This window comes from Somniosus microcephalus, chromosome 14, assembly GCF_052327205.1.
Source record: "Somniosus microcephalus isolate GS21.2 chromosome 14, FLI_Smic_1.0, whole genome shotgun sequence".
Lineage (NCBI taxonomy): Eukaryota > Metazoa > Chordata > Chondrichthyes > Squaliformes > Somniosidae > Somniosus > Somniosus microcephalus.
Genome location: NC_141000.1, coordinates 47,275,578 through 47,299,790, shown reverse-complemented (window position 1 = coordinate 47,299,790; position 24,213 = coordinate 47,275,578). Strand labels below are relative to the sequence as shown.

Below are 24,213 nucleotides of genomic sequence, written 5' to 3'. Positions count from 1 at the left end.
GCTTATTTAATTAAAGCATCAAGTAGACAGCACAAAGATAATGGGGTAGATTTTCATCTTCACTGCTGAATGGTAATCTGGCAGAGTGGATTGTCTGCCCTTTATAGAACTCGCTTCATTGAAGTTAATGCAATGAAAATCAGATGGGTTCTATAAAGGGTGGGCGATCTGCTCCACCAGATTAACACCCAGCGGTGAAGATGAAAATCTACCCTAACATGATATTGAAAATATTCACAGTTTAAAAAAAGACGACTGGTGGTTATCTTTCTTGAGACACAGGAACATATTTTCCTCTGCAAGTATAGTAACATTCTTTCAGTGAACTTTCAGTTTCAACTGTAAAAAAATAACTAACTTGAGGGGAAGGGAAATATAACCTGTAATTTTTCAAAAAATAGTCCAACATAAGGATTAGCAAAGACCTTAAATGGGAAACTATGTTCTACTGAATCAACTGCCTCATAATCAAAACATTACAGAGGGTGATATCTATATACTCACCTCTCTCTTTGCTATCTTGTGCTTTAAAACCTCCGATTAGAGGCAGACTGGGGGTAGACGTCTTATACAGAACTTCAACTTCCCCTTGCATGACACAATGTTCTGCTCCAGTAACATCACGAGCGGGATTCGCCAATCATGCTGTCATGGAGTGGAACTTCAACACATCACAGAAAGGGTGATTCTATACTGCATTTCTGCTCCCAGACTGCCTCTAACCAATAATTAAAAGTGGTAAAAAGAGACAATAGTATGAAAGACAATAGTAAATGTGCAGATATCTCCCCTTCCAGTGTTGAAGGATATTGGGTCATTTACTAGAATATAATTCCTATTTAAGATTCATCTTGGGGCTAATAACTTGTGTTGCTACGTGTTGTGGTAAAAATTAAGTCATGTTTTTGTGACTTAGCAATTTTCATTCCAATTAAATTAAACTGCAACAAAACTGTTCATGATTGGCAGAAAAAGAGAGTATTTTTTGCTTTCTGCTAACCAAATTTTAAGTTTGTCAGCACAATAAGAGAATGTGAAAAAATAGGTTGGCAGAATTATAACTAATAAAACATTTTAATAATATTAAAACTTACACAGTATTTGATGGGCCTTCAATAACCACAAAACTAGAAGTTATAGACTTAAACAAGTTGGCTTTTAATCACTAAGATCAGAGCTAACATCTCAACACGCCGACTGGTTCACAGGAATGAGTCATACAGATCCTGGGATCTATATGTAAGAGAAGTCAGGGGCGGAGCCAAGAGCCAAGACCTGGAACCTCCCAGGTTAGTCGGGAAAGAGGAAGTGAAACTATACACAGTGGGGGAGGGTAATATACATGAGTGCAAAACGAATACAGGACCAAGACAAACAGATTTCATTACATTCACCCCTTCTATAGATTTAGTCCATCGGGGTGATGTTTCTTAAAAGTTGGTATAAGTGAGTCTGTCAGGAGGTTTTGCAGTTCTCAGTGATCGGCGCAAAGCCGGTTGGGGTGCCTCTAGGGGAGTGGATTCTGGTTCCTCCGCTGTCCGGGCCTCCGCAGTGTCTTCCAGGTTATCTGCAGTGTCCTCCAGGTTAAAGTTGGGTATTGATAACTCTGGGCGTCCTGTCTCTTTGTAGTGTAGGTCTTCATCGGGTAGTCTCCCATCGTTCTCTCCGCTCCCCGAGGGAGCGAGGTCTTTTATGGAAACAGTGTCCTCTCGCCCGTCAGAGTATTCAATATAGGAATACTGAGGGTTTGCATGGAGGAGCTGTACCTTTTCCACAAGGGGGTCCGTTTTATGGCCTCTCACGTGCTTCCGCAATAGTACTGTCCCCGGAGACGTCAGCCACGCGGGTAGAGATATGCCCGAGGTGGATTTCCGGGGGAAAACGAACATCTTTTCGTGAGGGGTAGTGTTAGTGGCAGTACATAACAGAGACCTTATGGAGTGGAGCACGTCTGGGAGGACGTCCTGCCAGCAGGAGGTCGGAAGGCCTTTTGACTTTAAGGCTAACGTGACAGCCTTCCAAACAGTAGCATTCTCCCTTTCCACTTGCCCATTACCCCGGGGGTTGTAGCTAGTGGTTCTGCTAGTGGCTATCCCCTTCGAGAGCAAGAACTGGCGCAGCTCGTCACTCATGAATGACGTCCCCCTATCGCTGTGTATGTAGTTCGGCATGCCAAACATGCAGAATAGATTACAGAGATACTTGATGACCGTGGCACTGGTCATGTCTGGGCAGGGAATGGCGAAGGGGAAGCGGGAATATTCATCAATGATATTGAGGAAGTATACGTTACGGTCGGCAGAGGGAAGGGGTCCCTTGAAGTCCAGACTTAGGCGCTCGAACGGCCATGTGGCTTTGATAAGGTGTGCACGGTCAGGCCTGTAGAAACGAGGCTTGCATTCCGCACAGATGCGGCAGGCTCTGGTCATTGCCCTGACCTCCTCGATGGAGTAGGGCAGATTGCGGGACTTTATAAAATGGTATAGTCGGGTGACCCCTGGGTGACAGAGGTCATTGTGGAGACCCTGTAATTTGTCCGTATGAATGCTGGCACACATTCCCCGCGATAGGGCGTCTGGGGGTTCATTAAGGGCTCCCGGCCTGTACATAATATCATAGTCGAATGTGGATAGTTCGGTCCTCCACCTGAGTATTTTGTCATTCTTGATTTTCCCCCTTTGTTTGTTATTAAACATGAAAGCCACCGACCGCTGGTCGGTGAGCAGGGTGAAACGTTTGCCGGCTAGGTAGTGTCTCCAGTGCCACACTGCCTCCACTATAGCCTGTGCCTCCTTCTCGACAGAAGAGTGCCTGATTTCAGGTCCCTGAAGGGTTCGGGAGAAGAAGGCCACAGGTCTCCCAGCCTGATTGAGGGTCGCAGCTAAGGCAAAGTCTGACGCATCGCTTTCGACTTGAAAGGGAATGCATTCGTCCACTGCACACACTGCAGCCCTTTCAATGTCCTGTTTAATACTGGTGAAAGCCTCCCGAGCTTCAGCTGATAGTGGGAAGGACGTCGATTTAATGAGGGGTCGGGCCTTATCAGAGTAATTGGGCACCCATTGGGCATAATACGAAAAAAATCCCAGGCACCTTTTTAAAGCTTTGGGATTGTGTGGCAGGGGCAGTTCCTTTAGGGGGCGTAATCGGTCAGGGTCCGGTCCAATTACCCCATCTTCCACCACACAGCCGAGGATACAGAGACGGGTTGTGTTGAAGACACATTTGTCTTCGTTGTAGGTTAGATTCAGCTTTAGGGCAGTTTTTAAAAATCTCGCAAGATTTAGATCGTGGTCTTGCTGGTTGTGCCCGCAGATAGTGACATTGTCCAGATAGGGGTAGGTAGCTTGTAGTTTATTCTCGTTAACCATGCGGTCCATCTCACGTTGGAAGACCGAGACCCCATTTGTTACCCCGAAGGGCACTCTGAGAAAATGGTAGAGGCGCCCGTTCACCTCGAAGGCGGTGTATGGGCGGTCCTCCGTTCTAATGGGGAGCTGGTGATATGCAGATTTGAGGTCGATAGTCGAGAAGACTCGGTATTGCGCAATCTGGTTGACCATTTCTGATATGCGGGGTAAAGGGTAGGCGTCCAGCTGGGTATAAATATTAACAGTCTGGCTGTAGTCAATTACCATCCGTTTCTTTTCGCTATTTTTAACTATGACTACTTGGGCACGCCACGGGCTGGTACTGCATTCAATAATGCCTTCCCGCAGGAGTCTGTCCACTTCCGCCTTGATAAAGTGTCTGTCTTCCAGACTGTACCGTCTACTTTTGGTCGCTATGGGCCTACAGTTCGGAGCGAGATTAGCGAATAAAGAGGGCGGGCTGATTTTTAAGGTTGATAGGCCACAGACTGTGAGTGGCGGCTGGGACCCGCCATATGCTAGTGTGACACTTTCGTGGTGGCACTGGAAGTCCAGGCCCAAGATTACATTAACACAGAGTTCTGGCATCACGAGGAGTTTAAAATCCTTGTAGTCCGTGCCTTTTACAGTCAGTGTTACCACACAGTAGCCCAAAATGTCCGAAGCGTGCGGCTTAGCAGCCATAGCAATTCTGCTCCGTGTAGGGGTTACCGTTAATGAGTGCCGCCGTACCAGGCTAGGGTGGATAAAACTCTCGGTACTCCCACAGTCAATTAAACATTTCGTTAAATTCCCGTTTACCTGTATGTCCATCATGGATTTTGTCAACGGGTGTGGCCTGGATTGATCCACCGTGATCGAAGCCACTGTTGGGCCCTGGGCGGCCGTTGAGTTGGGAAAAGATGGCAGATCCCAAGATGGCGGCCCGCACAGCACGCACGAGGCGGTGACGGAGTTGGAAATCGGATTCCCCCTGCAGACTTTGCTAAAATTCCCCTTTTTCTTACATTTGAAGCATGCAGCGTCCTTCGCTGGGCATCGTTGTCTGGGGTGCTTGGCCTGGCCGCAGAAGTAGCATTTCGGGCCTCGAGACATTGCCGCTGTAGTAGGACTCCTGGGTGAACTTCTGTGTGGGGACTCCGGCGGCGTAGAGCTGGTCTGAGACCTGGATGGGGAAGATGGCTGATTCCAAGATGGCAGCCCCCTCGGCGCGCACGAGGCGGTGAGGGCCGCATGGCCGGAAGAATAAGAGTCAGAGTTTCTCTGGGCCACGTCCAGCGATCGCGCAGTGGCCACTGCCTTTTTTAAGTCCAGGACCTCCTTCTCCAGCAGTCTCTGCCGGATATCATTCGATTTGAGGCCCGTGATGAAGGAATCGCGGACCAATTCGTCAGAGTACGCGTTGGCCGTTACGGCCTTGCAGTTACAGTCCTGGACCAGGTCCTTTAGGCCCTGTAAGAAATTGTCCATTGATTCCTCTGGTCGCTGCCTGCGTGTAGCCAGCAGATGTCTGGCATACACTTCATTTACCGGCCTCTGGTATTGGGCCTTCAGGGTAGTGATGGCCTCCGTGTAAGAGGTGGCGTCCCGGATGAACGAATAAATCCGATGACTTACGCGAGTAGTCAGTAGACTCAGTTTATCTACCTCGCTAGCGGATGAGGCCCCCGCGAAGAGTTCGAAGCATTTGAGCCAGTGTCCAAATTGATTTGATGCTTCAGCAGAATGTGGATCCAAGTCCAGACGCTCTGGTTTTAGGAGTCGATCCATCCTAGTATTCTTTAGTGATTAAAATTGATGGGCCTTCAATAACCACAAAACTAGAAGTTATAGACTTAAACAAGTTGGGCTAAAAATTCGGTATCGCCGCGCCAGGTCTTTAGTGCCCGAAATTTTGCGCTCGCCCGGATTCCCGTAGCGCCCGCCTGAAATTCAGTTGCGCCACCCCAAGACGGAGGCGGGCGCTATTGCAGGGTTTGGCCGCCTCGTTTGGGGCGATGAAAGTCAGTTTCAGGCGTCCAGCTGCCGCTGCGGCACCCGATGCGGTGCGGCAGGCTGGGGTACTGCAGGCCTCCTCCTTCTCTTAAGGAGGAGCTGCCTGCAGCCGTGAGATCGCCGCTGGATTCCCCCGGCAAATGAGCCCGGCACCACGGAGAAGTGCCGGGCTCGCGGGAGTCAGACACCAATGCCGCGGGGGGGTGGTGCAGGAGTCCGGGGAGGGAGGTGCGGCCAGGCGGCCGCCGGCCGCCCCTCCACCTTTATGCGCCGGCCTCTCGGAGCTGCAAGGCACCGTTTTTCTAAAGCTGTTTGCGGCCGCTACGGGTGAGGCGGCCGCAACTGAATTTGGCCATCGGCACAGAATAGCATTGGAACCGGGGTGCTGCGCACACCGATGGCGTCATCGGTGCCGGCGCAGTGCTACCGGCTAACGCCGATGTTAGGGACCAACTGAATTTCGGGCGCTAAAAAACTTCCGGCGCAAACCACTCTATAGCCAATAAGTGGGCGCAAACGCGACTGAATTTCTAGGCCGTTGGCTTTTAATCACTAAGATCAGAGCTAACATCTCAACACGCCGACTGGTTCACAGGAATGAGTCATACAGATCCTGGGATCTTTATGTAAGAGAAGTCAGGGGCGGAGCCAAGACCTGGAACCTCCCAGGTTAGTCGGGAAAGAGGAAGTGAAACTATACACAGTGGGGGAGGGTAATATACATGAGTGCAAAACGAATACAGGACCAAGACAAACAGATTTTATTACAGTATTCTAAATATTTGCTAAATGTGGAAGAGCAGATTGTGTACTGATATACAAATTGCTAAGATAATTTGATTTTGCTCACAGGGAAATGTGATTACAAAAAGTCCAGGAGGGCGTAATCAGTTGATTTATAGGTTGTAGGACAGACTTTGTCTGTTCTCCTCTCGGGCACTCCTGCGATTGCAATATGCTGTACAAGCTTCTGTGCTTGGTACCTTCAAATAATTGCTTATGTGTGTAAGTTTCAGATTAGCACATCCTTTCTGTAGCTCATAGTACCCATATTAAAAAGGGCTTTGGTCTCTCAAAAGGGGTGGTCAAAAGGAAAACAGGAAATGGTCCTGAGATACAGACTGTTCCTTTCCCTTCCACTATGTGTTCCTGCTTCGGGTGGCTGATCCTCTGGGATTGGGATGAAAACACATTGGGAGATGAGGAGATGACAGAGATAAGGAGGAATTTCTTCACCCAGAGAGTGGTGAACCTGTGGAATTCTCTACCACAGAAGGCAGCTGAGGCCAATTCATTAAATATATTCAAGAAGGAGTTAGATATATTTCTTAAGGCTAAAGGGATCAAGGGATATGGGGAGAAAGCAGGGACAGGGTACTGAATTTGGATGATCAGCCATGATCTCATTAAATGGCAGAGCAGGCTCGAGGGGCCGAATGGCCTACTCCTATCTTCTATGTTTCTATGAGTCATTTTCAACTTTGATGGGGGTGCCCGTTATATGCCCTGCCTGGATTTTCTTTTCCAATTACTTTAAAGGGTGGGTTGTATAATGAGCGGCCGATTCGCTATCGCTCGTTTTCCGCCCTGCCAAAGTTGAAAATTACCCCTAATATTGCAGCAGAGTAGAACGAGAGCTTCAGTTTACAGTGGAACCATGCTACACCCAGCTTGGGAGTTCATGACGCTGATCTTAAGTGGTAAAAATGGAAAAATATTCCATCCCACAGAACGCATTTCACCTCAAATTGAAAGATGCATTGAAAGATATAAATTCTAAAAGGGGAAACAAAATGAATATCTTATGTCATTCATCATTCAAATGCCAAAAAATGTCAAATGCAATAAAACGGGCAGATGTTCCATGGTGAAGTTTGATTTTCCTTTGAAGAAGTAATCTAAAAAAATACTAAAGCTTAAACTGGAACAACTGCAGAACTTATAAAGACAAACAAAGGGTTACAAAAATCGGCATAATAGTCCTAAATGAGGGGACTACGCAAGTCAGTGTTCATTTATATAGGCTGCTGTAAATGAGTAGTCAGATCACTCTACAGAATCAGCACCCTCCTGTTGCACAAATTCTTCTGCATGCATCATTAATCCAAGTGGCCATGGGGATAAAGTCAAGCATTATAAAGCAATTTACATGAAAGATAGAATAAAACAGAGAAAGGTGCATGGTCTTATTGCTTCGTAGCAAACTTGAAATTCAAATTGTCTACTGCGATCAAACAGGTCATTCATAACTTAGATAAAAATACTGGAATTAGTTAACAACAAAACATAATTAGAAAGCTTTTAATTCTAGGAACTAGGTAACTCAGGCATTTCCATTTATCTGTGAAGCCTGGGTTTAAATTTAGCTGAAATAGATGAGATGAAGGCTTCATACCCACATTGGCTGCTGTTGAAGATGAAACAAGTGAAAAATGCTATGCCCAATATCAATATAACACAAAATTGTCCTGAAAATTCTCAACAAGCACCAGAAAAATATAAATCAAAGCCTACTATCCATCCCAAGAGCCATCACTAAACTGGATATAGTGTTACTGTTGCTAGGGTGACTTAGGAATTAAGAATAGATCAGGGACAATGGCAAAAAAAACTGTATGGTAGGTTTGCTCTGTAAAGAACTGAGGAAGCACTAACTGTGGCTGCTTGTGATAAGATTACTGGACTCCCATTCAGTGGATTTCACTTTGGATTCATCCATCACAACTATCACTGAAACTTGGTCTCATCCATGCTTACTCCGATTGAGTTACTTACTATCGGGGGCGCTTCACTACACTGGATTGCTACACATCAGATTGGAAAAAAAATCTTCCAAAGTTCCACTCCCACCTTTTAAGAGTCTATCTAAAGGTCTAATGAAGAAGATTGATTAGTTCATTGAAAGGCTTAGTAGCTAATGAAAAGAATCTTTGATGGCAGGACAACTCTGTGACACACAGACAATAATGTACCCCCAACATCTCACAATCCAACTAATTACTTGCATGTAAAGCACATTGCACAAATTCTGTTCACATTCAATGCCCGTCCTGACAACAACAACACCCGTCCCGACTTAACCTATTCTTCAGCAAATGAAAGACCTGAACCCTATCAATAATTACTGGTGACCAAATGTACAGATCGGCGTAACAATTGCACCTTGTACAGGATTATTGGAAATGCACCAAAGGAAATACTGTGAACCAGTGGGCTAGATGGACCCAATAGGGTTAAAATTGGGTCGCACACACTTTGGGGTGCTAACTTTTAGCTAACCCTTAGGGGCGCTGCGAGTGAATATTGCAGCGCTATGTGCCGCAGCGCCACATTCTGCGGCACACACTGCAGGCCTTCCTCCCCTTATTAAAGGGGAGGGGCATAGCGCAGCGCGACCCGGGGCCGATCTGGGTCACCAGGGATTGGAGTGCCGGCAAAAGAGCTCGGCACTCAAGAGAAGTGCCGGGCTCACAGAGCGCAGTTGGCACTCCGCGGGGGGGCGGGGGGGGGGGGCTGATCAGGAGGCCGGGGACGGCTGAGCGTGCAGGTGCTGCAAGGTGGCCAGCAAAAAAAAAAAATCACCACCCAGCACCTCCCCTTTAATTTGCACTGCCCTGGCCGCAGGTAGGCCCCCGAGCCCATCGGGCATAGCGTCCGTCGGTAAGTCAGGGGGCGCTACCGAAGATCGCAGCCGGAGCGCTGCGCACGGCGATGACGCGGGGCGCTAACAGTTACTGCCAACATAGAAACATAGAAGATAGGAGCAGGAATAGGCCATTCGGCCCCTCGAGCCAGCTCCGCCATTTAATGAGATCATGGCTGATCATCCAAATTCAGTACCCTGTCCCTGCTTTCTCCGCATATCCCTTGATCCCTTTAGCCTCAAGAAATATATCCAACTCCTTCTTGAATATGTTAAATTAATTGGCCTCAACTGCCCTCTGTGGCAGAGAATTCCACAGGTTCACTACTCTCTGGGTGAAGAAATTCCTCCTCATCTCAGTCCTAAATGGCTTACCCCTTATCCTTAGACTGTGACCCCTGGTTCTGGACTCCCCTGCCATCGGGAACATCCTTCCTACATCTAGTCTGTCTTGTCCTGTTAGAATTTTATAAGTTTCAATGAGATGCCTTCTCATTCTTCTAAACTCCAGTGAATATAAGCCTAATCGACCCAATCACTCCTCATACATCATTCCTGCCATCCCAGGTATCAGTCTGGTGAATCTTCGCTGCACTCTCTCCATGGCAAGAACATCCTTCCTCAGATAAGGCGACCAAAACTGCACACAATGCTCAAGGTGTGGTCTCACCAAGGCCCTGTACAACTGCAGCAAGACATCCTTGCTCCTGTACTCAAATCCTCTCGCTATGAAGGCCAACATACCATTTGCCTTCTTAACCGTTTGCTGCACCTGCATGCTTACCTTCAGCGACTGGTGCACAAGGTTTTTGCCACCGAAGTGGATAACCTCGCATTTATCCACATTGGGCAGATGCATGGCAAATGCAGTATAATCACCCAACCTGTTCAAATCATACTGGAGTTTCTCTGTATCCTCCTCACGGCACACACGCCCACCCAGCTTTGTGTCGTCTGCAAACTGGGAGATATTACATCTAGTTCCCTTGTCTAGATCACTTATATATATTGTGAATAGCTGGGGTCCTAGCACCGATCCCTGCGGTACCCCACTAGTCACTGCCTGCCACTCGGAAAAAGACCCATTTATTCCAACTCTTTGCTTCCTGTCTGCCAACCATTTCTCTATCCAGGACAGTACCTTACCCCCAATCCCATGCGCTTTAACTTTACACGCTAATCTCTTATGCGGGACCTTATCAAAAGCCTTCTGAAAGTCCAAATACACCACATCCACCGGTTCTCCCTCATCTATTCTACCAGTTACATTCTCAAAAAATTCCAGTAGATTAGTCAAGCATGATTTACCTTTTGTAAATCCATGTTGACTTTGTCCGATCCTGTCACTGCTTTCCAAGTGCTCTGCTATTACATCTTTTATAATGGACTCCAGCATTTTCCCCACTACTGATGTCAGGCTTACTATAATTCCCCGTTTTTTCTCCACCACCCGTTTTAAATAGTGGGGTTACATTAGCTATCCTCCAATCCATGGGAACTGTTCCAGAGTCTATAGAATTTTGGAAGATGACCAGCAATGCATCTACTATTTCTACGGCCAGTTCCTTATGTACCCTAGGATGTAGATTATCAGGCCCTGGGGATTTATTTGCCTTCAATCCCGTCAATTTCCCTAACACCATTTCCCTACAAATACTGATTTCATTCAATTCCTCTCTCTCGTTAGACCCGATGTTCCCCGACATCTCTGGGAGGTTATTTGTGTCCTCCTTTGTGAAGACAGAACCAAAGTATGTATTTAATTGGTCAGCCATTTCTTTGTTCCCCATTATAAATTCCCCTCATTCTGACTGCAAGGGACCGACACTTGACTTCACCAATTTTTTTCTCTTCACATATCTATAGAAGCTTTTACAGTCAGTTTTTATGTTCCCTGCAAGCTTACTCTCATAATCTATCTTCCCCCTCTTAATTAATCCCTTTGTCCTCCTTTGCTGAATCCTAAACTGCTCCCAATCCTCAGGTTTACTGCTTTTTCTGGCCAAATTATATGTCCTCTCCTTGGATCTTATGCTGTCCCTAATTTCCCTTGTTAGCCACAGCTGAGTCATCTTTTTTGTTTTATTTTATTGCCAAACTGGGATGAACAAATTCTGTAGTTCATCCATGTGATCTTTAAATGTTTGCCATTGCCAATCCACCATCAACCCTTTAAATAACGTTCCCCAATCCATCCTAGCCAACTCGTGCCTCATACCATCGTAGTTTCCTTTATTTAAATTCAGGACCCTAGTCTGAGTCAACTACTTCATTCTCCATTTTAATGAAGAATTCTATCATATTATGATCGCTCCTCCCCAAGAGGCCTCGCACAACAAGATTGCTATTAATCCATTCTCATTACATAATACCCAGTCTAAGATGGCCTGATCGCTAGTTGGTTCCTCGACATACTGGTCCAAGAAACCATCCCGTATACACTCTAGGAATTCCTCCTCCACAGTATTGTTACTAATTTGGTTAGCCGAATCTATATGTAGATTAAAGTCACCCATGATAACTGCTGTACCCTTATTGCACGCGTCTCTAATTTCCTGTTTAATGCCATCCCCAACCTCAGCATTACTGTTTGGGGGTCTGTATACAACTCCCACTAACGTTTTCTGCCCCTTGGTATTTCTCAGCTCTGCCCATACAGATTCCACATCATCAGAGCTAATATCCTTCCTTACTATTGTGTTAATCTCCTCTTTAACCAGCAATGCTACCCCACCTCCTTTTCCTTTTTTCCTGTCCTTCCTGAATATTCAATACCCCTGGATGTTGAATTCCTAGTCTTGGTCATCCTGGAGCCATGGCTCTGTATTCCCAATTATATCATATCCGTTTACATCTATTTGCGCAGCGAATTCATCCACCTTATTACGAATGCTCCTCGCATGAAGACACAAAGAGGGAAAAATTCAGCTGGTAGCGCCTCCTGTTAGCACCTTAAGAGGGCGCTAAGTGGGGTGCAAACCAACTGGCGCCCGGGCGTGGCACTGCCCATGCCTCCCGCAAAATTCAGCAGGAGGTTAGTGGTGGCGCTAACCGGTAGCGCCCTGTGGCACTGCACCGCTGGCGATGACGTCATTGGTGTGCACAGCGCCCCGCTCACAATCTTCGGGAGCGCCCCCTGATTTACCGCCGGACGCTATGTCCGATGGCGTCAGGGGGTCGTATCTGCGGCCGGGGAGGTGCAATTTAAAGCCGAGGTGCGGAGCGGCCATTTTTGTTGCTGGCCACCTGCCAGCACCTGCCTGCGCTCCCGTCCCTGGCCTCCTGAACCACCCCCGACGGAGTGCCGGCTGCGCTCCAAGAGCCCGGCACTTCTCTTGGGTGCCGGACTCTTTCGCCTGCACTCCCGATCCCCAGGGGCCCAGCTGGGCCCCAAGTCGCGCTGCACAAGGCCCCTCCCCTTTAAGAAGGGGAGGAAGGCCTGCAATACCGTGGCGCGATGTGCCGCAGCGTGTGGTGCTGCGGCACGTAGCGCCATGATATTCACTCACAGCGCCCCAAGAGGGAGGTGGGGCGCTTCCAGTAGCGCCCCGCTTCCCTCTTGGGGCGCAACCACTCAATTTCCGGCGCGGGGGTGCTAATTTTTCCAGGGCGCTACTTTTAGCACCCCGGCGAAGTTAGCGCCTGAATTGGGGCGCTACTCAATTTTTAGCCCAAAGACTTCAGGCTTGACTTTTTAACACTGTTAGTCCTTTTAGAATTATTATTTACTGTGGCCCTCTTTGATTTACACCCTTGCTTTTCTCCTTCCTGTCTTTTGTTTGTATCCTTGCTTCCCTTTCCTCTGTCTCCTTGCACAGGTTCCCAACCCCCTGCCATTTTAGTTTAAACCCTCCCCAACAGCACTAGCAAACACTCCCCCTAGGACATCGGTTCCGGTCCCACCCAGGTGCAAACCGTCCAGTTTGTACTGGTCCCACCTCCCCCAGAACTGCTTCCAATGTCCCAGGAATTTGAATTCCACCACTAACCTCCTGCTGAATTTCGCAGGAGGTGTGGCAGCGCCGCACCCAGGCGCTAGTTGCTTTGCGCCACTTTAGGCCGCTAACGGGAGGTGCAAATCAACCGAATTTTTAGGCCAATGTCTCCCCTTGTCTAAAACTGTTACTATGAGCAGAATTTTGCGGGGGGTCAACAGGCTTGATCGGTGGCAGGTTGGGTGGGAAAAAAAATTTTGACAGCGGGTCGGGACCCTGTTGTCAACTCGCTGCCACGCGCCTTTCCTGATGTCGGGTCTGCCAGCACTGAGAAGACGTGACACGCAGCGGCAGGGGAGGCAACTGAAATCATTGCTGGCTTGTTTACAGCCACTGATCAATGCTTTTTTTCCCAGCTTTTTGATTTTGACAGGTCGGCCAATGGTTTCCTGCTGTGCCTGGACCTCGTCAGTGAAGCTGAAGCGGGAGGTGACTTGCCATTCTTTCAGCTGATGAGTTGACAGCTTCAAATGTCAAGTCAAAGTTCCCAGTTGAATCAGATATCTTCCTTTGAAAAAGGGTTCACCCGAAACGTCGACTGTAATTTCTCTCCACAGATGTTGCCTGGCCTGCTGAGTTTTTCCAGCATTTTCTGCTGTTATTTAGCCACTAGCTTCTCTAACCTGCATTTCCACTACAGATTCAGAATGCTGCAATTCTTTACACAAGTCTCCATCCAGTCTGACTTCATTACCTCTCACCATTGACAGATCGCTTCTGTCATCGTTACTTCACCTGCCATCTATTCCATCAGCATGGGTGTCCTTTATACTGTCTCACCTTGGTCCTCAGAATCCCACCACAATCAGCCACAACACCAGCAGCACCAACAACAGCACCAACCTTCTCCGCAATCAACTGATGCTGCACAGGATAGAGGGCATCAGCACCCGACCACATTGCTGCCTGGGAGGTCAGGGATAGCCTCACCATGGCCAGATTTATTTCACTTGATGCTGTACACCCAGGCTGCCACATGATGCGCCAGGTTTGCACCATCCCACACCAACACCATAAAGCATCCCTACAATGCCCAAGCCATTCCTTTCACACTCCTCACCATTGCGGGTGGTACCGTTATGTCTCAGCATTCACTGCAACTCACTAAGCCACTGCCAAAGATGCACACAAATCTGTCCAAGAACGCAATGGGGTTCAAAATAAAGATTTCAATGTTTGACATCACATTAACTGAAACTTTACATGAACATTGCATAAAACACCCAAGTGCCTACCCTTGTGTGTTGTTAGTTGGTATGCATGCAGTAAAAATAGTAGGCCATTCGGCCCTTCGAGCCTGCTCCACCATTCAATGAGATCATGGCTGATCTTCTGCCTTGACTCCATTCAGCGGCCCTATCGCCATATCCCTTGATGCCCTTACTAGTCAAAAATCTATCAACTTCTGTTTTGAATATACCCAATGACTGAGCCTCCACAGCCCGCTGGGGTAGAGAATTCCTAAGATTCACCACCCTCTGTGTGAAGAAATTTCTTCTCATCTCAGTCCTGAATGGCCTACCCTTTATCTTGAGGCTGTGATGAGGGAGAGCATGAGGGGTGGCTCGTGAGATGGGGAAGTGATAATATAGATTGAGAGGGATGGATGGAGGTGCAAGGTATGTTGATGTGAGTAAGGATGTACAGGAGTAGGGTAGGGAAGGCAGAGTGATGTGGATGTGATGAGTGGCACAGCAGGATGAGGTTGAGTGTGACTTTGTACTAACGTTTCGTGATCTACTGAGATCATTGAATGGTTTGTGCCACTGCAGCCTGGTCCTCCTGACGACATCCCTGCTTGTGCCCTCCTGTGCAATGTGCAGCCAGGCCACGTTGGTCTCCTAGGGAGGTCTCTTCTGCCCATCGGAAGGGAAGAGAACCTCCCTGTGTGCTGTGACTCCCTCCATAAGCATAGGTGTAGCCGTGCACCTCTGTGCAGTGCTCGTCAGTGTTTGCAGCACCTCAATGCTGTAGAGCACTGACAGCACAAATGTCAAAGTAAATTTGCATATGGTCCCTTTAAGGAAACCGGCTGATGATTATCAAATGATGTCATCAGACTGTTTTCCTTCAATTGGCCAGCAAACTCGCTGGGCGGGCTTAACAAGCCCAATCAGGGGAAAATCATTCTGCAGAGCGTGCTGGAGCCGGCAGCGACGCTGGGGCCCACCACTGATGTCGTCCGCCATGAACCTGCCAGGGTTGGTAAAACCCAGCCCTATGTATTTGCAAATAGTTTGCGATCCATCTTGTTCTGTTGCCTAAAAAAGTACGTAAACTTAGCACAATTCATCAAAAAACTTGGCAAAAAAGACAAGTCTTTCTAAAAGTTTTGTTTTACTTAATCCTGGCCAGTGCCATGGAGCCTTATCAAAAACTTGATCATTGATATTCTAACGCAAGGATTATTAAGTCACTTGCACATACAGCCGTGCATCAACCTCACCTGTTGCAAGAGCTCCTCCCAACGAGTATTGAATGTCTCCAGCTTTTCATTGATCAGCTCATCCAGGATTTCCCCATCAGTCAGTGTCTGCGCCAACTCACGGATTTGATTCTGATTATCCTCTGGGTGACGCATGACACTTTCCAGGGACTGAAACAAATCCAGAACATTATAAGTAAATGACAAAGAAGTATTGCTTTAATCAGGTAGGTTGTGTTTTTATATATATATATACACACACATAGGTTAGAATGTTATACAAGGCAATTAACACAACTTCAGACCATTTAGTATGAGTGGAGATAAGCCCATATCAGAGATAAGCCTGTAAATATTTTGATTAGTAAAATATTTCAAATGGATGATAAGCTCAGTGAAGTGGCACTGTACCACATAATTCATGCTCCAGTGATATCAAGTCTTACTTCACAGCAAGATAAAAGGAATAGATTGCCTTGCATGTGTGTATGTATACTGACCTATCCACACACAAAGACAGACTCAAACAGGACTTGTGGTCGGGATGGTGGTGAACTGGCAGCGTTCACCATCATTCTGTCTTCCCCCCCCCCACCCCCACCCGCCTCGGCAATCATGAAATCTCGTAAATCATTGAATCTGACAAAAACTTCGGCTCTTCCGCAGTAATTACGCTGTTAATTGCACGGTGGCATAGTGGTTAGCACTGTTGCCTCACAGCGCCAGGGACCCGGGTTCGAATCCGGCCTCGGGTGACTGTCTGTGTGGAGTTTGCACATTCTCCCCGTGTTTGCGTGGGTTTTCTCCGGGTGCTCCGGTTTCCTCCCACAGTCCAAAGATGTGCGGGTTAGGTTGATTGGCTATGATAAAAATTGACCCTTAGTGTTAGGGGGATTAAATACGTGGGGTTACGGGGATAGGGTGGGATATGTGTCGGTGCAGGCTCGATGGGCCGAAATGGCCTCTATCTGCACTGTGGGGTTTCTGTGATTCTGTGAAATTCCCCACTTAAAGTTAGACCCAAAGGGATTAGGTGTAACTGGGGTTTTAACAGCGTATTGACTGCTAAAAAAAATGTTACGGGCCTGGAAAACTCATCTTAATTTTGTTCAGTGTGAAATTCGTCCAATTAAAAAAAAATAAAACATTTTAAGAAACTTTTCAAAAAAGTGTTTTCCTTTTTTTTAGTTTGTTGATCTTTATTTCAGGTTTGCCTTTTCCCCATGTGAGAGCCCCAAACTTTCTTTTGCTCGCTTTATCTATTTAAAAAAGTTAAAACTTTAAGGGGGAGAAATTCAGTATCGTCCCGTTTGGGGCGCAATTATCAGCCGGGCGCAAAGTTTAGCGCTTGGCGCTAATTATCGCCTCTGACTGCAAACTTGGCTTCTATCGCCCCTGGAGGTGATTGGAGCGCTAAATCAGGCGCTACACACCTTTCTTAAGGTACTAATGCCGAAGCGCGAGGCGCTACCTCAGAGCACTGGCAAAGCTCATGTGATGTCAGTCAGCAATGGAACACAGACACACTGGCACCGGCCAGTTCTTAAAGGGGAGGGTCGATCTTGCTCTCCATCCACATCCTGCTCATTGCAGCCTTGAATCTCAGCCTGGAGAGACCTGTACATCAAATCTGCTGGAAAGAACAATGGAGAGGCCCAGGAAAGGAGCTCAGAGTGCAGCCCCGATAGTCTCTTCTAAATCGATGCAAGGTAAGTCAAATCAAAATGAACCTGCAAAGTGCTGCTAAATACCCAAAGCTCCTTCAGGCAGCGTTGAATCTCTCCAGAAGTCTCTCTCTCTCAGAATACGTGGTGCAAAAATGTCGCCGACAAAAAAAGGCAGGAAGCGGTTGCCTTTAAATAGTGCTCCCCCAGTCCCTTCCCGACTGCAAAACGCTCCCCTCAACCTGTCGTTGCTAGCGGCAGGCGGTAAGGCAGAGGGCGCCACTCAATATCCGGTCCGGGGCGCTACCGGGGTGTTTAACGCTCGACCGACGTCATGATCTGCGGGCACAGGGCAGTAGTGTTTAGCGCCGCTGCAAAATGTCTGGTCAATTTTACGAGCAGCGCAAACATCGCCGCGCACGGGTGCTAGTTGCTTTGCACCCCATTAGCGCCCTCTTAGCAACCGAATTTTTCCCTGTTAGAGCTTACTCACTTCCTTGTTTGCTGTCTGTGAGAATTCTGCCTTTTGATTGGCTGCTTCGACAGCTTGTTGACATCACAGCAGTTCGAACAAGGGAATCCCCATTAAGTTCTGTTGAACTGAATTGAAGGTCGGAAAACCTAAGCTTCTCGACACAGGGATTGCGAAATCCTTGTGCAGAACGTACTTCGGGGTCAGCAGCGAATGCCTTTGCTTCGCTGCTGACTGCAAATTCCAGACCATTGTATTTTTGCAACTTAAAAAAAAAAAATCAGACAGCCACAGGTTGCAGGTTACCCTTCACTGCCTACACCTCAGGTCCCTGAACACGTCCAGAATGATTTCTCCGAACAGGTCCGTTCTATCTCCTAGTGTATGAAAAATTCTTACTCTGCTCCCTGGCAACTGTTTCTAAATCAGTGTTCTATTTGAAGCATTGCTATCCTTTGTTCATTTTCAGTTCATTTTAGATACATAAATCTTTTAGCCATCATACAAGGTTTAACTATTGTTAAGTGACTATGCTACTTAACACACACTCTATTATCAGGGTTAATGATTGATGGTGTGCAGAGGAATTTAGATGGGGGTGGGGGTCAAGCTGTGATTTAGTAGTGTTATGAGGGTGGTCTGGAAGTCTAGTAGCAGTGGAGGGGAGTGGTGGGGTGTAGAAGGAGAGGTGCCAAGGTGTACGAATATTTGTAGGAGGTGGAGGTGCTTGGAATTCGGAATAGTGGGAGTATTGTATTGGGAGCAGAGATGTCCTGGGAGGGGTTGTGTTAATGGTGGGAGCACTGAGAGGGGAATCCAGTGGATGAGAACTGTGGATGGAGGATGTTTTCTGCAAAAATTGATAAACTAAACCAGAAAATAGGGAGGGATGGTTGTGGGGCTGGGTGTGGTGCATCAGAGTTCTGGAAGCAATAGAAGGTCAACTGTGGGGGTTTGGGGAATTGGGGATGGGTTGCTGGACTCTGCAAGTGAATAGAATTTAGATTTATATTGTGTCTTATCTCTTCCTTAGGATGTCCCAAAGTGCTTTGCAATTAATGATTTAGTTTTGAAGCGTACACATACCTGTACAACATAGGCAAACACAGCAGCCAACTTGTGCACAGCAAAGCCCAACAAACATCAAATTAATGAATTACCAAATCATCTATTTTTCTTTTGGATGGTTATGATGTTTTTCTAATATTTTGCCCTACATTATTTCAACACTAGTTACTTAAAGCATTCTCTTGGGTGAATTCCCAGTCCCCATACCTTCAAAATTGTCTATCTTTGCTTCACTTTAGAAACCAGCAAAGCATGACCAAAAAATTGATAAAAAGGGAGAAAACAGAATACGAGAGTAAACTAGCAAGAAATATAAAAACAGATTGTAAGAGCTTCTACAAGTATGTAAAAAGGAAGAGAGTAGCAAAAGTAAATGTTGGTCCCTTAGAGGCTGAGACAGGAGAAATTATAAAATAAGGATATGGCTGAGACTTTAAACAAATATTTTGTATCTGTCTTCACAGTAGAAGACACAAAAAGCATAACATAAACAGTGGGGAACCAAGGGGCTAATAACAGTGAGGAACTTAAAGTAATTAATATCAGTAGAGAAAAAGTACTTCTAATGGGACTAAAAGCCAACAAATCCCATGGACCTGACTGCGTACATCTCAGGGTTCTAAAAGAGTTAGCTGCAGAGATAGTGGATGCATTGGTTGTGATCTTCCAAAATTCCCTAGATTCTATAATGGTCCCAGCGGATTGGAAGGCAGCAAATGTAACCCCGCTATTCAAGAAAGGTGGGAGAGAGAAAGCAGGGATTTACAGGCCAGTTAGCCTGACATCAGTTGTCGGGAAAATGCTGGAATCCATTATTAAGGAAGTGGTAACAGGGCACTTAGAAAATCATAATATGATTAGGCAGAGTCAACATGGTTTTATGAAAGGGGAATTGTGTTAAAAAAATTTATTAGAGTTTTCTGAGGATGTAACTAGCAGGGTAGATAAAGGGAAACCAGTGGATGTAGTATATTTGGGTTTCCAAAAGGCATTCGCTAAGGTGTCACATAAAAGGTTGCTATGCAAGGTAAGGACTCATAGGGTTGGGAGTAATATATTAGCACGGATAGAGGATTGGTTAACGGATAGAAAACAGAGAGTAGGGATAAACGGATCATTTTCCATTTGGCAGGCTGTAACTAGTGGGGTGCCGCAAGGATCAGTGCTTGGGTTTCAGCTATTTACAATCTACATTAATGACTTAGATGAAGGGACCGAGTGCAATGTATTCTAGTTTGTTGATGATACAAAGCTAGGTAGGAAAGTAAACTGTGACGAGGACACAAAGAGACTGCAAAGGGATATAGACATGATAAGTGCGTGGGCAAGAAGGTGGCAGATAGAGTGGGAAATGTGAGGCTATTCATTTTGGTAGGAAGAATAGAAAAACAGAATATTTTTTAAATGGTGAGAAACGATTAAATGTTGGCGTTCAGAGAGATTTAGGTGTCCTTGTACAGGAAACACAGAAAGTTAGTATGCAGGCACAGCAAGCAATTAGGAAGGCAAATGGCATGTTGGCCTTTATTGCAAGGGGGTTGGAGTATAAGAGTAAGGAAGTCCTACTACAATTGAACAGAGCTTTGGTGAGACCACACGGAGTACTGTGCACAGTTTTGGTCTCCTTATCTGAGAAAGGGCATAGATGCCGTAGAGGCAGTGCAATGAAGGCTCACTACATTGATCCCTGGGATGAAAGTGTTGTCTGTCCTATGAGGAGAGATTGGGCCTATACTCTCTGCAGTTTAGAGGAATGAGAAGTGATCTCATTGAAACATATAAGATTCTGAGGGGGATTGACAGGGTAGATGCTGAGAGGTTGTTTCCCCTATTGGAGAGTCCAGAACTAGGGGGCATAGCCTCAGGATAAGGGGTCGGCCATTTAAGACTGAGATGAGGAGGAATTTCTTCACTGAGGGTTGTGAATCTTTGGAATTCTCTACCCCAAAGGGCTGTGGATGCTCAGTCATTGACTATATTCAAGGCTGAGATCGATAGATTTTTGGACTCTAGGGGAATTAAAGGGATATGGGGATCGGGTGGGAAAGCAGAGTTGAGGTCGAAGGTTATGTTCTTATTTGGGATCTAGATAATCTTTCGGTAAAATGCCCAGGAAAATGAACAGCAAACCCTGTTTGGTAATTTTTTTTGCCTGCTGGAGATTAATATTTTATATCTTTCCTCGAAGGCAGATTAAACTTCTTTTTAAGTTTAAAATAGTAAGAAAATGATGAACAAGCGCATAAATAAGTCATATAATATAGTTATATATCTACCTAACTCAGAATGGAAAAAATAAAAGGATCACAACTTTTACGAAATATGCTAACTCTTTGTAACTAAATCTTAAGTAACACGCTGAATCTTTTTCTCCCATTTTATAGCACTGTGGGAGCCTAATTAAACTACACTTGAAAATTCAAAACAATGTTTCTCTCTTTTAGGAGTTTCATACTGATTTGATTGAGAAAAGAACCAACTGTTTACATTTAAACAGAGCAGCTCCTTTTTATATCCTAGAAAAGATTGACCGAGACTACCTGGAATTTTAATATTTCACTAGTCAGATTTAAAAAGGAACCATCAGTAATGTTCAAACTGAACTAATCACACAGCATTGTAAATTTGAACTACTAAATGAGGTTGAAATTGTGTAACATTTGAAAGTTGATTTCCTTTAAGTTAATATGATTATTCAATGAATGCCAAATGGAGGATTCATGCAAGTGAGTCTGCAGGCACAATTACTTACATCAAGTGCCTCAGAGATCTCTTCTGCACCTCCCTGAAGGTTCTCTGTTTCCCTGAGTTTAAGCTCCAGTTCATCAAGCCATAGATGCTCTGCCTCCAGATAGGACAGTAATTCACACCAACATGACCACACCTCCTGAGATTGAATGTAGGAGATCCACAATTAGAACTGGAGACAAAATAAAACATGATGCACAATAATCAAGCAACAGGATGTCATAAATGTCTGATTCAATTGTAGAGTGTCTTCCAACAGTACAGCAACATTCTTTGTAGAGAAATGAACAATGAGTGGAGAAATATCCAACATGTGTGTTAACAAAAACAGTTCATCAAATTTAAAAAAGTCTGCGTTTAGTATCCATCACATTTTGAACCTTCATAGAAATATCAAAGATAGGAGCAGGAGTAGGCCATTCGGCCCCTCGAGCCTGCTCAGGAGGAGGTCAGGTCTCTACTCATCAATTCATTGAAGGATAAACAGACGCGCCATGGCAACATTTTAATATAGGGATTTGCACATTACACTAACTGAATTAAATTTAAGAAACTTCAGACATGCAGGTACCGTCTTATGAATGTGTCTTTACCATGATAGGAGATACACACAGCCAATCAGCAGAACTGCTTTCTATCTACCTCTTCCCCTCTCCCCCCACCCCACTTGTGCACATACACACAAACAAATGGGGAATTAGAGATTGACACGACCCTCGACCGTGTCCATTCTATCTCCCGCACTTCTGCCCTCACCCCTGCCCCTCCCTCCCGGAACCACGATAAGGTTCCCCTTGTCCTCACCTTTCACCCCACCAGCCTCCACATTCAACGGATCATCCTCCGCCATTTCTGCCACCTCCAAAGTGATCCCACCACCAAACGCATCTTCCCCTCCCCTCCCCTTTCAGCATTCTGTAGGGACTGCTCCCTCCGAGACACCCTAGTCCACTCCTCTATCACCCCTTCCCCTTCGCCCAGCACCTTCCCGTGCAAGCGCAGGAGATGCAACACCTGCCCTTATACCTCCCCCCTTTCCACTGTCCAGGGCCCCAAACACCCCTTCCAGGTGAAACAGCGATTTACTTGTACTTCTTGCAATCTAGTATACTGTATTCGCTGCTCACGATGTGGTCTCCTCTACATTGGGGAGACCAAACGCAGATTGGGTGACCGCTTTGCGGAACACCCCCGTTCAGTCCGTAAGGATGACCCCGAGCTTCCGGTCGCCTGTCATTTTAATTCACCGCCCCATTCCCACTCAGAACTCACTGTACTCGGGCTCTTGCATTGTTCCACGGAAGCTCAGCGCAAGCTCGAGGAAGAGCACCTCATCTTCCTATTAGGTACTTTACAGCCTTCCGGACTCAATATCAGCCTCCCATTACATTTTTACTTATTTTTTATCCACACCTTTGTTTTGGCCCTTTCCCCCCCCTTTTTTTTTCTCTCCCACATGGCAGCTGTCTCCCATTCTGCCAGCGCATTTCACACCTAATCTAGAGCCATCTTTTGTCTCTACTAGTCCTATCACCATCTCGTCTCATTTTGAATACCCCTTAATGTCTCTTCACTTCTCTTTTGTTCTCTCCCAGCCTGGCCTCTTAATCTATTTCATTTCCTGTGCTTTTCCAGTCTTGACAAAGGGTTTGACCCGAAACGTTGACTCTATTTTCTCTCCACGGATGTTGCCTGGCCTGCTGAGTTTTCCCAGCATTTTCTGTTGTTATTATAAATGGGGAATTATGTTTTTCTTGGAAACTACAAATCCCTCTCTGAGTATAGGGTCATATTACAGTGTTTGATAAAGACATTCTGTGTGACTATTTAATACAATAAATGACTCTTGCTGTCACCACCATTTTCACCAACTCCCAAATAGCCCCCTACATCCCAGAAATTAGATAAGAATGCCCCTTTAACATACATACTGGGCATTTTCCCCAGCTTGTTGCAGCACTGGTTAGTGGTGCTTTTTTCACATGACTTAACATATACAACCAATAACTGTCCATTCCAGAAGCCGTTCACAATTTGTTTTAGTAACATGCGTGATGAAAAGAAACATAAAGGCCTGCTGCAATCCATGAACAGACCTCAAGAGTCTTGCATTTTCTATTCAGTCTGCTGCAGAGCCGCTGGTAGTTGCCGGTCAGCATGTCCAGCTCGGACTTCAAAGATTCATGGGCTGCAGGTGGAGCCTTCGCTATGAAACTGTTAACCCCATCACTCAGGAGCTTCACCTTCACCTCTTTCTGTGAAACTTCTTCCTTGGCTCTCTATAAAATGAATTGCACAGAAATACACAAATGAGGGCTCACCATTATAAACTGCAATCATGTTTACACCATATATAACTGCTCCTTTTGTGTGTTTCTCCAACCCTCCCCAAGTCAAGAAAATACTACTGGAAGAAAAACATTCCCATTTACTGTGATCCAATTCAACCATTTGTTGAGAATAAAGATTGTTGATGATCCATTGAACAACAGATATTTGCAGTGATTATCAGCATTCAACTGTGAAATCTCTGACCCATTTATAGACACGGGGACTGAGTGGAATTCACCTTTTTCATAATATGTCACTGAGGAGAGGGGAATAGTAATTCAAGGACAAGCAAACCATAACTTCTAAAAGCCTCCCATTTTATTTTTGCCATTATTATTATTTGTGGACCATGACCTGGAGTCACTTGCCTAGTCAGAGAAATAATAGCAAAGAGCTGCCAGTACCCCACTTTATTGTGAACTATCTAATATTTCAAAAAATGTCTAGAAAATAACTCCTCCTCCTAATATGTGTCTGAAATATTGAGACTTGAATGGTACT

At 45.9% G+C, this 24,213-nt stretch overlaps 1 protein-coding gene across 8 annotated transcripts in view; it reads right to left on the bottom strand.

Moving 5' to 3' along the window:
- Window positions 1-24,213, bottom strand: part of dmd (dystrophin) — a 2,562,635-nt gene that overhangs the window by 1,464,101 nt on the left and 1,074,321 nt on the right. For all 8 annotated transcript variants that reach the window (XM_086007360.1, XM_086007362.1, XM_086007361.1 and 5 more), the window contains 3 exons: window positions 23,478-23,660; window positions 21,386-21,520; window positions 15,451-15,600 (listed from right to left, as the gene is read on the bottom strand). In XM_086007360.1, the coding sequence (XP_085863486.1) occupies window positions 15,451-15,600; window positions 21,386-21,520; window positions 23,478-23,660 (468 nt within the window). The remainder of the gene's footprint in view (window positions 1-15,450; window positions 15,601-21,385; window positions 21,521-23,477; window positions 23,661-24,213) is intronic.